This window comes from Cuculus canorus, chromosome 8, assembly GCF_017976375.1.
Source record: "Cuculus canorus isolate bCucCan1 chromosome 8, bCucCan1.pri, whole genome shotgun sequence".
NCBI lineage: Eukaryota > Metazoa > Chordata > Aves > Cuculiformes > Cuculidae > Cuculus > Cuculus canorus.
The window spans coordinates 479664-495567 of NC_071408.1; the positions used below are offsets into that span (position 1 = coordinate 479664).

Sequence of the window (15904 nt, forward strand, 5' to 3'; positions counted from 1 at the left end):
ATGGGAGGAGGGGGAACGACGGAAACAGGAGGAGGAGAAAGTTCTTTTCTTTAGGGTTATATTTTTAGTCTATTACTAGTTTTGTTTTATCACTCTGCTACAGAAACTAGACCTGTGTGAACTAATGCGGCATTATCCTTTCTAATTTTCGTTAAGCCCGTGCCACAGTATTAACCTAATCCTCTTAGATGGCACATGGCAGGGCATTTGCCCCCCTGCCCTGCCCTGTTTCCACCACGGATCTCGCTGGTGGTAGATCCAGCCATACATTCCCGCTTTCCCCAAACTACGTAGGAATGAGTCGAATCCACCCTTTCTGTGTTGGGAAACAAAATCCACACACTGAGGACGCTGAACCCGAAATCCTGATGTGTTTTGCAGCTCAACGAGGTAATGCGATTTGTAACCGCAGCGTATGGGAAGGAACACCACCAAGGGGCTTTTCCTTCTCGCTAAAAATACTCACGACTTAAAGTGTCTTTGCCCTTTGATCTATTGATATTTATAAAGGCAAAGCTCGGTTTTGCCAGGCAGGCTGAGAGGGGAGAAATCTCTGCCTGCTGTTCCCCGCTCTATTTCAGTTCAGCACAGTTACATGTCTATTCTTATTGTTTCAAAACAAGTTAAAACTAACTTGTGTTTTTTACCAAGTTCCTCTCCCCAATCCTCATTGCTGGGGCATTGTCAGACTATTTTTTTATTTCCTTTCTCCACGCTAGCCCAGCACAGGCCAAAACCATTTGCGACTTCCCTCCCTGGATGGGAGTTGCCACGCGTGGATCAATTATACAGAAATACAATGACTTACAGTAAGGAAATCATTTGGGAAAAAAAACCCAACAACATATGGAGCCCAACTTATTTATAAATATCTTCAAACAGGAGCCTGGAAACGTTCCCTCCGGGCTGGGGATGCGCGAGGCAGAAGTGCTGGGGAGTGGCAAGGGAAGAGGCAGACAGAACAAGGAGTTTTCTTTGGTCTTCAGGTTTTGTTTTCTTCTTTCCAAAAAAACAAGAAAGGCCAGGAAATCCTCCCAATTCGGTATTCCCAACACCACCACATTAGATGAAATACACAGCCTCGGCTTCCTGTTCCCTCCCCAGATCACAGCAAGCGAGGATGGAGCGCGACAACATCAGATCTCACAGGACAAGCTCCACAGGTCAACTTCACTCAAGCTTGGGGTTATCATCTTTGTTTAGGGTGATAGGAGACTTCTCATCCCACCCTAAAGCACCCATGTTTTTAACTATGAAAACCCAGATCAGGCCTCAGGGTCAGTAAAGCTCATCCTACATTCTGTGAAAGCCAACAAGCTTCTTCGCTTGTCACCACCAGCCAGCAGCATTTTGGGTAGAGATGGCTAAAAGAGAGGGAGGGAGGGAGGGAGGGAGGGAGGGAGGGAGGGAGGGAGGGAGGAAGGAAGGAAGGAAGGAAGGAAGGAAGGAAGGAAGGAAGGAAGGAAGGAAGGAAGGAAGGAGCCCAAACCAACTCTCTCCCCAGCTGCATCCCTGCTACACGGAGGGCGAGGGAGATGGGGACCCAGCTCGCAATGCTCCTGTTCCCACGGAAAAGTAAGAAAGGTCGTGGAGCATAATTAAAAGTGTCCTTTCCAACCCATACCTTGGGCTCCACCTGGAGTGGCTGTGCCCTCTCTTATCCCAACGGCAGAGTGAGGCACAAGGAGCCCCCCACGAAGAGGTGTTGATGGCACAGGATTAACACAATTTTAAGAGTCAGGGAGAAGTTGTGTGGTTATGCCATCATGCAGCTGGCAATATTTCCAGGAACAGAGGCCAAAATCACCTAGCTGCATAAATATACATGTAGGACACAAAGACAAATGAAACCAAAACAAATCCAAGGTTCTCCTCCCTAGAACACTGTCAAGCTATCAAGTCCTCCTTTTATTGTGCTGATTGACTAAAACACTGACAGAAGAAAACAAGAGTATTAGTCTTGGATAAACTGGAACAGAGGAAAAAAAACCCACAGGGATAAATCAGAGCTTATCTTCTTAAAATATAAACCCCTAGAGGTATATAATTTGCTGCAATTAAATATAAAAAGACAATCCTTAAGATAATCCTTAACAAATCACCTTAAGAGTTTACTAAGTTGTGGTTTGGGGGATTGTTCAATGCATGTATTAGCGTTTTAAACTGACCTGTCAAACCTACTTCTGAGCCTTCCATAACTGATGAACACAGGAGCCAGAACAGAAAGCGTGCAAGACAGTTTAGTTTCTAGGACCTCTGAGACAACTTTTTCAATAAAGAGGTTTAGAATATTTCCTTCTTAAAATAGCCAGACATTTCAGGTCTCACCTGGTATCATAACTCCACTGAACTGTGCTATTTTGTGTTGATATTGTGATATTTTCATCTACCAGAACCAGCAATGTCACCACGGGAAGCTGAGTGTCCTGCCATCCAGCTGTTTGATTCAGGCTCTCACAGATCAATGAGAAATTCTCGATACCAAAGTGCCTGAAAAGAGCTGATAATGCTGCAGACATTTACTGTCCTGCAGTAAATAAACCATCGCTTTTACACTTCAGACAGGCTTAATTGTTGATATTTACAATAAACTTTATACATTCTTCAGGTATACAAAGTTATTTTAACAAGCTCCCTTTTGAGTTTCCTTGTCTTTCCTTTCTGGGTCACTGAAGTTCAGATATGGGCTCTGTTTCCGTGTACAGAAGGCATGAGCTCTTTTTTTCTGCATTTCCTTACTTGCTCTGTTCCATACACAGAAAGATGTTCCCAGACCAGCTGAGGAGTGGAACGCTCTGTTCCCAGAGCAGATACCATGATTCACTGTCTACTCACAAGACAGGGTACACGATCGCCCACACTCTCCCCCCAAATCCCAACCAGTGTGCAGATTTTCAGCATGCTTAAATTAAGCGTTTCTTTTTCTCAAGTGAACAAAAATTCACATTTCCTGCCAAATCACTAAACCACGTTCACATCTTAGAGCGTACGCTCAATTTAGCATGTCCTAGTGGTTTGCGTGGAAACTCAGGTACACAGAGACCAAGTCTGCAAACCTGCAATGGTCAGCGTGATGGAGAAGGAGGGTGATTAAGATCGTCAAGCCCAGAAACGATCAATTTGATACTTACTTGTGCATCCTAGAGTGCAGAAATATAAGCAAACCCTAGCAAATCCAAACCTCATCACTCACATCGGGCTGCTGTCGTACCCTGCAGAAGCTGTGGCTAATGAGGCAGTCTCGTGGGAGGGTTTTGTTGTTCTGAGCTGCTAAAAACCTTTCACTGTGGTGGTGGTGGGTTTACAGCTCCAAGCTTAAAGCAGCACAGCTGAGGAGCCTGTAGCAAAGGTGGGAGAACACAGACATTTCTCTTAACCTGACTGACATCAGCCTGCAGTGGAATTTGAGTCTACAAAGAGTTTTCCAGAAATAGTGTAAGATTGATGCAGAGATGACTGCATATCAGTTCCTTATTCAGAATCTTTGTGTCACGTTAACTGGAAAAACCAGCTGGGTTTATTCCCGTCCTTCCTTCTTCTGCCCTACTGTTTTTTTCAGTTATTTTTTCCACTGTGTCCTCTCTGCTCTTCCCACGTAACAACTATCAAACACAAACAAGAGAGGGATTAAATCACACAACATTTCTGTTTCATTCACTGTATTTTGCACAGCTGAATAGTCCATACCCCCTCCATTCCGATCCACAGGGATCTGAAGGGATTGCATATCACTGAAGTTAATGGGTGAGTTCACCCACCTGCACCTCTGCCTGCAGTCTATTTTTTAAAGTCCTTCTTATCATCACAGCTCTCGACGATCAAACAAATTACAGTTCAATAGAATTAACCATGCAAAAAATATCTATTCCAACACTAATTTAAATTTTCTCTTTTCAAGGCTTTTTAAACTTGGCAATGAGAAGAATATTAAAATGAGAACTTCAGCTCCTTAACCATTAAGACCTCCAAATACTGTACGAGACAGTTAAGGGAATTTCTGAATGAACCAGAAGGCAGCTGTTTCTGAGTGATCCCACCCAAGCCAGGGGAGGCACCGGTTATTCACTGCCCTCACATCTCACATTCTTCTCCTATTATTAAATGCAATATAATTAAATGCAAGGATTCCTAGTAAAATTACCAAAGCTATTGCCACAAACTACACTGCTGGGGAAAAAAAGCAGAATGGAAAACCAACGCAGCAATACAAAAGCGATTTGTGACACACAGCACAATTTCTTAGTAAAGAAAAACAAGGAATAAATGCATATTTAAAGCTCAGAAATTTACAGCCAGGAATACCGGGGAAACAGGACACAGGGAGGAAGGCGAAGGGAAGAGAAGGAAGAAACATTTATCCATTATCTCAAGATCTTAACTTCAGAGATTCCAGAAGGAGTAAAGCAGCAGGGAAGAAACTCCCCTGGCGCTTCTCTGACACAGGTGGGCCCAAGGCTGCCATTACCCGGCCATAGGAATCTGCCGATGGAGGTACAGCTCCTGAAATCTGGCAGCTAGAATACTGTAATTTAGCCAGGGTGGTTATTTTTGAGCACTTACTCAGGAAAAAAATCTGAATTTAGCCTGGAGAAGAACTAGCTGCTGCCTGTGATTGTCCCAGAAAGAAACTCATGATGTTGAAAGATGCGTATAGGGACTTTTAAAGCTTTAAAACTACAGATACAAACAGGAAATTAGCGCTTGTGCTTTTTCTGAACAGCTTAATTATAACTTTCAGCCCCAAAGCAACTATCAGTACATCTGAGCTCAAAGTTTAAATTCACTCTTCCTTCTACCAAGACTGTCATCTAATTTGTTGTCTCCTCTCAGACCCTACCAAGACTGGAAATCCCATTTTCAAACAAATTCTCTCCTTTAGTGTTATCTGACAACAGCTCTCGGGATTGCAAATTTAATCACGAGAATAGGGACAACTGAATGCTTTAAGTGTTCACACCCTCAGCAACAATCAGTGTTTATTTACAAGTGGAGAGCTGGTTAGCAGAAGGCAAAATAGTTTCATGTCACAGCTGATATCACGAACACTCTCACAGATTTTAGGTGGATAAACGCAGGGACAGTAAAAAAACTGATTATGTTCAGCAATTAAGGTAATTTATCACAGATAAACATTTACGAAGCCTTCCCCATTCAGAAGTAGTGGCTTTCCTCTAGTACACCTTAATTCAGTTTGGAATTAATTCCTTGGAAAAATTCTATCCATCACTAAAAAAGCCTGTTCTGAAAGAGTTGGGATATCCGCAGCGTGTGTCAGAGTGGAACAGACGCATCTCCAGAACTCAGAAATGCCCTTGACACAGCACTCCCTTTACTGAACTCCCAAATCAAAACCACAGAGAAAATAAAGAGCATTATTAGTGGAGTTTTTGAAGCTGGAAAGACCAAGGCACGGAACTATTAACTACCTTGTGGAGAATCTAAGGCTGCACCTACTGCAGAGCTAGAAAGGAAAGACTGGCTTACAAAATGGTCAGAGAACGTGGCTTGCACTTTGGGAATAAAGAAATACCCAATTCTGTCACATTTACTTCCAGAAAGACACGCGACTGTGGAACAGGAGAAGTGGCCTTGCTGCAGTCCCCAGGTGATCTGCAGTGAAGAGGAGATTTTGAGTGAAGATAGAACAGGAACCAGTTTCGTTTTAACGTAAGGTACCTTCAGAGACAATATTAAGTCATTGATTACTAATGACAACTTTGCTTTTTAGAGGCAGAAATGTTTTCATTCTTGCAAAAAATTACAAAGAAGAGACATGTTAAGTTCTCAGGAAACAGAAACTCAGCACTTACAGAGACTATTAACCATTTTCACGCTGCTCACATTCCTCTCCCTGTCTGCAGAGGAAACACAGGTTTTGTGCTTAGCTAGAAGGTTGATGAGAACAATAAATATAGCAGATAATACCACATTATTTTTAAATATTTTCTCCCCCCAAGAACATTAAAAGGCTTTCTGAAGAGGGGATTCTGATGGCTCCATAAGAGAAGAATACAGCACAGCTACCAACCCAACCCTGAAATATTTCCAACACCAGTGCCACAAGATTTGCATCAAGTGCAATGCTTTGTTAGTAAATATATTCTAAAACACTCTCGCTTGAACCAGCAGCATCGATGCCACTACACTCAGGTGATTGAATCAACACCGAAGCTGCCTCAGCCACGGCGTTCTGATGTGACAGCTCAGCAGCTGCCGTCTCTAAACCCTGTGCTGGTTCTGCTGAACGGATCCCCAGCGCACCATCCTTAGCAGTCTCAGATGTAAGATATTCCTCATGCTTAAAAAAACTCCTCTGAGGAAGCAGTTTGACTGCCGTTATTTACTTGCCAAAAGGGCTGCTACTTTTCTGCTGTTTGAAAGCTTTTGATGTGACAACTTTAACTTCTATTTAACAGCTTCTTGCATCCAGCACTATCTTGCACAAGCTTCAGATGATGCGGCAGCATCGTTTGTAGCGATGCAGCCGAAATAATGAGTGTCATTTCAAACGTTAACTGAAATGAAAGGCAGCATATAGTTAGAAAACAAAGGATACTCTTAGCTGAGTCTTTCTTTATAAGTTTTTGCTACTTTGCTGTTCTTTAATATGTTAAGTTTTCCATGCAGCTTATATTTCTATATTTTATAAGGTAAACGATGTTAAAGAACAGCCAGTTTCAGTTGACTTAAATGTCTCTTCAGCTAGGGAATGGGCTCAAGCTAATTTCAGTTTATCTCAAAACCAAAACACGACTTGCAATTTCCCCTGCAGTTGTAGAGCAGCAGATGGGCAAATTAAACAGTATCTCAAAGGGAACAGGGATCTCAGGAGAGGAGAGATAAATACTATATCATTTATTAAGCTGGAAAAATACCATTTGCTTACTTTGATCTTAACTTTTTATAACTTTTTTGTTTTAAAGATTGAAACCTTGGGATGTGCAGTTTCACCACTGCTTCATGAAGCGTCGACCATCACCAACTTCAGACACTTATATAAAGGGGTCATTAAGAAAACAACTGTCTCAAAGTAAGTGGAATGTAACTCCTGCTGAAATAGCCTCTGCCCATGTCTATTCTTGTACAGCAGGCACCCTCAGAAGTCCCTTCTGAAGACCGATGCTCCTTCATTTAGTTCATTAACCCTGAAGTCTGTGAAAGCTGCTGCCAGTTGGTGGTGGTAAAGCGAACGCCACGATTTGGAACACATAAATCCAAGATGACTTTCAGATTCCTGTGGGTAACTCACGCTAAGAACTAAAAATGAATGAAAAGAGGTTTTTTAATGGCATAAGAAGAGATAAAGAAAACACTCAGTTTTGCTGCAAACTTTTCTTCTGCCAGACTTACATGTGATAACACAGAATAATGTGTAGATCTATATTCTTGCTGCTCGCCATACTTCAAGCACAGGAAAATAAGCCCTGTAAATATCCTTTATGCTTCCTTACAACGTTTCCTTCCTGTGCCATTTCTTTTTCCATCTAAGCACCCATTGCTGTGTTCCTTTTGCCCACGCACTGGTACAAAGCTCTGGGAAGCAGGCTGGCATTGCAGGACTGAGGTCTTGGCACTCAGCCCCCTCAAATGAAGAAACCAAAGTGGCTTCAAGCACACGCTTTCCATGGGGCAGAATGAGTGCTTGTGTTTATACACGCCATCCAAACCCTTCTTCACTGAGTGCGTCTCCTCTGCGGTCACCCTCCCACCAGCTGCATTTCACGCCATTCTCTTAGCACCCAGAGCTTCCTAACATCCCACAGCTATCTAAGAAATGCGTTTAACATACAAGCCCACAGCGTAAATAATGAGATTTAAGTCTAAAACAGCCTCTCCAGAGATTCTGAAATCACGTTGAAAGCTATCAAGCTGATGCTTATTGCACATTTCCCTGCTGTTTTCCCCCATAAAGGAATTGCGCTTTCAAACAGCAATGGGCTAAAACTTCTCTAAAGAAACCCATGCAAGATAAATATGGGCTCTAGTCATTTAGTATTTGCTGGACTCCTCTACAAAAAAAACGCACCCTCTCTCTGTTAATTCTCAAACTGCCTTTTTATCCAGTGAAATTTCAACTAGAACCATCCAATCTCCTCATCTCTGAAAGAAGGAAATCTATTTACTTCTTTGGTTTCACTCAGTTTCTTTTTATAAGGGCTGGTTAATTCACCCACTGTCCCAAGTATTTCACAGAGGGATCGCTGAGATCTCCTCCTCAGTTTCCCACATGTCACACCACGGCTGTCATAGTCATCAAGGAGATGACTCCTTTTCAAGTGATATCTCCTTTTTTCCTAGAGGCAGACGTTCATGGTTTCTAAGAAGTCTTGATTGAATGAAGACAGACCAGTGAGTCTGGGCAGAAGAGAACCCCAGCTGCCCACAGGATCTCTTTACCAGCAAAAGCCAAAGCAACACGTTGAAAATCCAGCCCATAACTTCTACAGGAGACCTTGCTTACATCTGTGTCTGAAATGTGCCCACAACAAACACAGCCCTGGAAGAGATCAGCAGCAGCAAGTAACTCATAAAAAAGCCCTTATTTTACAAGAACAACCTTTCATTAAGGTTTATACATGGATAAAATTGGCACTTGCAAAACTGGAGCACACAGGGCTCCAACTGTGCTCTCCTGTCCTTACCAAACCCTGGAGCAGAGAGAAGCTGCTCTGCTTGGGGAGGGTTGTTCCAGACTCTGATATCTCACCCTTCAGTCCTAATTAGCCAGAGTTACTGACGAGCCTTCTGCCCTATTAAAGATTGATTCACTCAGATATGCCGCTGCAAAAATGGTTTCCTGCTGTGGCAGTTTATGATGTTTGCTTTGCAGAACGGCGGCACGAAGAAAGGACGCTTGCACTAGAAAGACACGAGGCTAATAAAATCAATTCCTGAAATGTGAGCCGGCTTCTTAAAAACACTCACCGGGTACGCATATAATCACACGCCATAATTATTCTAATTTGCACAATTAAGAGCTGAATAAACACCATAAATTTAAATTAAGAACCCCAGGCACAGGCTGGTGCTGCTACTGGAATATTTTAAAATCCAAAACATCCAGCACTGCTGCTAAGGATATTTGTAACCCCTGACACACAAGAGCACCTTACTGATACCAGGTAATTACCACCAAACCAAACAGAATAAAACCAAAGCACTAAAACTGCTTCTTCTACAGTTTATTAGCATTGTTTTCTTCTCAATCCCATCTTTTGGTACAGGCACAACTCACAGAACAGCTTATACGCTCCCGAGACGCCTTCAAGCCCCCTGCTCCCTGAGAACCTCCCAAATGAAAAGCCATCCTACTTCTATGACGGCTGCGGTTATTTAGCCAAGCTCAGGCAGAAATTCCAGGGCAGGCTGAGGAACGGACTTTAAAAGTGACTGTGCTCCACAACTAGGGCGTTCCTCTGATAACCATCTTCCCCATGGACAAAAGTTTTAGCATTTTAGGGTTGCCATTTCGCACTGGCAATGGAAGACAAAAACAACAACAATACCCAACAGGTCCCTGCCCGCTACCGCATTTCTCCTCCTAGGCACCTACAGCAACACCTTCTGATCAGTTATCTTTCCCATCAGGCAAGACGTTTCTCATACTCACCACTCCACGGCTTTGTCTGCACTAGCACCTTCCTCACCAGGCTTGCCATTCTGGAATTTTTACCCGTGTTGTCTAAACCTGCTCGGGACCAAAACGGGTGGAAAAGTTAAAAAAAACCGCCCGCATCCAGTCCCTGCATCTCCGTCGGTCCCTTGGCTTTTTCTCCGGAGGCTGCACAGCGTCTGGATGAACAAGGCTGAAAACACACAGACACACACACACACACGTGCATGCACACGCACAGGAAGCTTGGAACCGAATCAGTATTAGACGTACCGACTTCCTTCTTCATGCTCCAGTATCTCTGCTGTAAACAAGCACCGCATATTAGCTAAGCGAAGCTGAAAAGTCCAGCAGAGAAGGACAAAAGAAGGGAGTGGCTCCAGCAAGGAATAACTATTTTAAATACACAAACATCTTCCCATCAGATTAAAACTTTTAAATTAGGCAAATTATGAAGCCATTGTTGTGACAGAATAACTCAAGACAAACAGGAGACGCTGCTTCCTCCTTTGGAGAGGTCTCCTGGAATTCCAGTACGAAGCGTCCCGTAAGCTTTTCAAGTACCTGGATGAAACACTTGAGAAGTGCTGGTGTTGCTCCAGGGATAGAAGGTAAAAAAGGGGGAGGCACATGCAGAAAGAAGCCCCAGGAGAGGCATCACCAGCTACAACCCAAAATGCTCCAGTGGAAGACATGATAGCTCTGACCACTCCACTGTATCTCCAGCAAGCCGACGTGCTTGGCGGGCAGGATTAGCGAGGGCAAGCAGAGCCCAGGAGAGACAGCAGCAGTTGCTTCTGCCTCCCGCTGGCCTCACGGATGTTCTGCTGCAGCCTGCGCCATGCTGGGTGGATCTGCAGAGCGTCCTACCAGGTCTGCAGAGGGAGCGAGGCAGACACATGTCCTGTCATGACAGGCTACAGCCCTCCAAACCTGCAAGCCTGCTGTCCTCAGGGATGCATCCAAGCATCCTCTGAAGAAAAGGGGGATGGACAGGTCAGCTTCAGTCCATCACCAAGGATCAGCTAAACAGCGACCATCCTCACCCTTGGCCAGGACACAGCCACAGCAGCCTTTCTGCTTGGAGCAGCCTGGCTGCTGGAAAAAGCAAGTCTTGTCCCCAACTGCCTATGGCAGGAAAGGCTGAATCCATGTGAGTTTGCAGCATTGCAAACATTTCTATGTCTCTGAAAGTATACCCAAGTCACAGTATTTTCTGGTCTGGGATGCTGGGCAGACGGTATCTTTATCGAGAATGCTAATGAAACAGTGTCTGACCACTGTGTGGTTCCTCAAACCAAGTCACACAGCGGCCAGCACAAGAGTCTGAGTGAAGAAAAGCTGCCAGCTTGGCAAGACTTCACCCCACAATGATAAGAAGTGCCTGTCTGAAAAAGCTGCCATCTTATGCCTTTTCAGACAGATGTGTGTTATTTATCGTTCTATCAAAGACCACTTATCTCATAAAAGAGCTTTATTACATCTAAGCTGAAACACTGAAAGATCTGCAACCATTCAACAAATGCCCTTTTTATTACCACCTTGCAAAGTTGGCTACTAAAAGACCCCCCATTTTTTCTTAATCTCTTACTATGGCAACAGCAGATCCTACAGTCCAGCTCTTCCCCTCCCTTCTTCCACCCTGACTTTCAAGACATCAAATTCTCATAAAAGTAAAGAAAAATTAAACTGTTGCCATCCCTTAAGGCATGTAACTGTGAGATCAAGGGCTTGAGGTAAAGGCAGGCACAGAGCTGCTCTTAAATTCAGAGACTTCACAGTGATCTTCCCAGGGTACATGGGACCAATTTCACAACAACCCTCCATGTATGAGAGAGAAGTCCAACTACAGAGAAGCAGAGGAGCACAGGGCGAGCAGCGCAAGCCAATCAGTCAAAGGGCTGATTCTCCTTGTTCCACCATCCAAGCTTAAAAAGCAACACTTCATTACACAGAATCACAGAATCACAAGGTTCGAAAGGACCCATTGGATCATTGAGTCCAACCATTATGGAGGAACCAAACAGTTTCAAACCTTCATTTCCATTTGACTAGGTCTACAGGAAAGCTGGGGAGGGGCTCTGGATCAGGGAGTGCAGGGATAGGATGAGGGGAATGGTTTTCAGCTGAAAGAGGGGAGATTGAGATCTCAGGAAGAAATGTTTTCCTGTGAGGGTGGTGAGGCCCTGGCACGGCACGGGTTGCCCAGAGCGGTGGTGGCTGCCCTATCCCTGGAGGGGTTCAAGGCCAGGCTGGATGGGGCTTGGAGCCCCTGATCCAGTGGGAGATGTCCCTGCCCATGGCAGGGGGTGAAATTGGATAAGCTTTAAGGTCTCTTCCAGCTGAAACCATTCTGTGATTCTATGACTGAGAAAGTGTCCCTCTGTGCTTGCTCCTCTTCCTTTAACCAGCATCGGCCAGTTGCCACAGCCGGCCGGTGCCCTGCCACAAGTCTTCATCCAGAAGCTGACTCATCTCTCGGTCTTCTCTCCCAACAGCTTCTAGAGACACAGGCAGACAGTTGGTCATGCAAGTTATTACACTGGCAGACTCCTCCCTGCTAATCTTTGCGATCAACCTCTACCTGTAATATGATGATTCAAGAAAAGAAAACCCCAAAACCCCAACAAAATATTAACTGTCTCCAACAACAAAATGCGAGTCCACATCACTCAGACTGCCCATGCCACGAACATGCATACCACACCACAGGAACATGCTTGGGTACATACGTGCACATAAAATACATGTGCACATCCAGGGACAGTGCAGGAACATTCCTGATCTCCTAGGTGGCCCTCCAGAGGTCTGGAAGCTCACCTCAAGCCCTGTTTGAGAAATGGGTCTGTACACAAGATAATAAGAGGTTCAAGAAGCCAGCTCACTGCCTCAACACAAGTGTTTATGGGCACATCTACTGAAAGGCATCCAGGATTTCATTGTTCAAGTGTAATGAAATCACTGCTACAGCACAAAACACAAATCATTTCTTTAATAGGCATCAGCCAAAGAAGGCTTCACATTAACGCCCTCTTCCTTGCCAAGTAATGAAACAACTACTGCATGAATATTAACAGAGGTTCCTCTGTAGGATGTTGTGATTATCACAGGGAATCTCAGGAGACACTGAAGACACTGCACAATGCCTCAAATTTGTATCAATTTAAAGAGCAATTACTGGAGGCAGCAGAGGTTCCTCAGCCTGGTACAGAGAGGGTTCCACATAATAAAAATAACAAGCTGCAGGATGAGACCGCTTGGGAGCGAGCAAAGGAAAATGTTGCTGCTTCCATCACCTGCAATCTAAGGAGTCACTGCCCTCTGCGTGTTCAAAGGGAAAAATATGACAGTGGCTCTGCTGCTTCTCACACCCCTTAAGGAGAAGAAAATTATCTTGAATGTGATGTCTAGTTAAGGTCTCATAAAAAACCGTGCCTGGTCAGTCAACCCCTTGAAGAGGTTTTCTGGGATAAACAACACCGTAACATACAGAGATGAGAATGGGGAGAACAAAGAAAAACTGGAGAGGGGAAGATTTAGACTAGACATTAAGAAGAAATTCTTCATGATGAGGGTGGGGAGGCCCTGGCCCAGGTCGCCCAGAGCAGTGGGGGCTGCCCCATCCCTGGAGGGGTTCAAGGCCAAGCTGGATGGGGCTTGGAGCCCCTGATCCAATGGGAGGTGTCCCTGCACATGGCACAGGGTGGAACTGGATGGGCTTTAAGGTCCCTTCCAACCACTCCATGATTCTATGAAACAGCAGCATGCAGGCTTCAGAACAGCAAAACCGTGCTCAAACTCTTCCCCTCATTTCATTTTCAGCCCCACTTCCCGAGTACTAGGGGATGTTACCTGACATACACCAAATTTAATGGCTTATTTTACAATTCCATGGTGTAAGCCCATCACAACTCCTCACTCGGTTCCAGAAATGCAAGCTTCTCGAGCTGAGCCTGGCCAGGTTTATGGCTCTTTGGGCACCTAGGACTCAAAGGTTTCATGCTTTAGTCTAAAGCCTTACAAGCAGCACCTTAAAACTGGGCATCTCCCCTCTGTTTGCCACGTGGATTATGGGAAGATGTAGTAAAACCTCATTCCTAACAAAAATGTAAGACCGATCCAGTTTTGATATTAGATATAAACCTAGCACTGCGAATTTTCGCTTCAATTACCAATATACTCAAAACCAGGGAAATTTTAACTTTGGGTAGCTAGGATCCTAGGATATATTTTAAGTTTGGGATCTTCTACATTTATGAAACATGATTCTGAATCAAGACATGAAGAGGGTGTTGTCATTTCAGGTCACATTTGTCCTGAGGATCCACCAGCACCTCCAGTTCTACAGGCTTGACTGGAAAGGAAGGACATCCTCTCCCCACCCCGAGCACCCCTCCTTCCACAGGCTCTTAAAAACAAAAAAAGAAAAAGGAAAAAAAGCTGACACCCAGCATCGTGACCTGATGTTTTCCACGCATTTGCCCCCCGATAAGCACAGAAATGCCTTCTACTGGGCGTTTTCCCTGTTAACCTTCCTGACCAGAAACATTAATGCTCAGAAGAAAACAGAACTGAAGGCAGTAGGTAATGATACTAAATATAAGCAATGAGTCAAATCACTGCGTTTCTCAGGCATTCAGCTTAACCAGTTGTTTCAGAAGTTCAAACCCATGGCCCCTGTGCAGACCCCAGGACAGCTGAGCATTTCTCATTTGTAAGTCGTTTTTGAGAGGGGAAATGTATACTTAGAGCCAGAATGATTACAGAGCTCTGTGAGACAGTCCAGGCAATTCTTTATAACAACCATTACTATGAAGAAACCTCATCACCAGTGACCATCTAAAATACATTATTACAGCTGGCGTAAGTAAAGAGAAAGGAGGCATGGAGAAAAAGCACATGGGACAGGGAGTATCCAGGAGAGTGCCGTGATTCCTTTCAGAGAGGTCCTGCCACGGGTTTGGCAATGAAGCCGTGGGATCAGAGCACGCATTGCCCAGGCAGGACAGATGAAACTGGCTCGGCCGGGCAGGAGGCTGAGTGTGCAACAGGGGACTCTGCTCCTGAACTCCACCGGCTCCAGAAGGACAGGAAAAGCCCAAAGTGCTCAACCGCCCTTGAAAGCGAAGCCTCAAGGCTAGCAAAGCGACAGAGAGCCAGCAGGAGATGCTTCCCGCTAGGCAAAGGACAGTGGGAGGCTGCTTTTGAAACAGAAAAGCACACATTTTTAAAGAAGGGGAGATTAAATATCTAACGCACAAGTCAATGGGGGAAAATCAATGATGCATTAATAGTTTTGATCATTCTCAAAGTATATACACAGTCTGCATTCAAAGCTTTTCTTTAAAAGAAAACACAGACCAAATAGATGAAAGACCTGCCGGAGTATTAAAAAAAAAAAAATTCTGATTCACATGTTCAGTTTTTAGGAAGTTTATCTCTATAGTTATTCACCAATTCCCCACATCCCACCCTGCAAATTGTATCCAATCTGGGAAAAGTCATCTAATTGAGAAATTCAACTTTTTAAGCCTCTTCAGTACCACATCTCTTTGCACATTAATTAGGAATTGAGACAGCCAGGGAAAAGAGCACTGAGACTACATGGGAGATCGCTGTGATTTGTCTCCAGAGAAGGTCTTTATTCGGGAGCAGAGTATATCTATTTCTTACGTCTAAATGCCAATGTCTCTGGTTTGCTTTAGCAAAATTCAAAACACAGGGAAATCACCAGTAACTGCAGTGAGTATTAATGCCCCCGTGACAGATACAACAATAAAATATGGCCTCAGAAGCAAGAGGGGGTGTGAAGGAAGAACAACGGACACCCCAGAAACATGCTGATCAAGTTAGATATTGTCTTCTTGAATCCAAGATGTCAAACCTAACTGTCTAAGAACGTTTGATAGGAGAAAAAAAAACACAAAAAAAAACACTGTAAAGAAGTTGCAAACTTTTCTGCATGCAGCACGAAAGCTGTAAAATACAGTGCATTATTTAAACTACATTTTACTGTCTGCAAGATCAAACTTTTCCCAGCAGCTCAGCGACTTCTGCGTGCGGAGCGGAGGTTCATTCCCCCTCAACAGTTGAGTTCACCATGGTTGTAGGTCTGCCTGTGTGTGCCACAGTCCTCATTGAGGTTGCCAAGGGCTGTCGTCTCTTCAATTCTTCAAATCTCAGATTTATTCCCCAAAACAAGTCTTTGTTTCTTTCCTGGAAACCTCCCTCCTCTGGAAGAAAGTCCCCTTCTCCCTGCAGCTTCTCTTATCCATGCCTGTACGCTTCATA

The 15904-nt window shown here is 44.3% G+C and overlaps 1 protein-coding gene across 5 annotated transcripts in view; it reads right to left on the reverse strand.

The window, feature by feature from the left end:
• The window catches only part of RASAL2 (RAS protein activator like 2), a 184712-nt gene that overhangs the window by 135170 nt on the left and 33638 nt on the right, over positions 1-15904 (reverse strand). Inside the window, exon 1 of one of the 5 annotated variants that reach the window (XM_054072692.1) lies at positions 9887-9917. The exons of 3 other annotated variants lie outside the window; for them this stretch is intronic. In XM_054072692.1, the coding sequence (XP_053928667.1) occupies positions 9887-9902 (16 nt within the window). In that variant the 5' untranslated portion in view covers positions 9903-9917. Of the gene's footprint in view, positions 1-9610; positions 9791-9886; positions 9918-15904 lie in introns of those variants that run through there. One more of the 5 variants, XM_054072691.1, reaches the window with a different exon arrangement.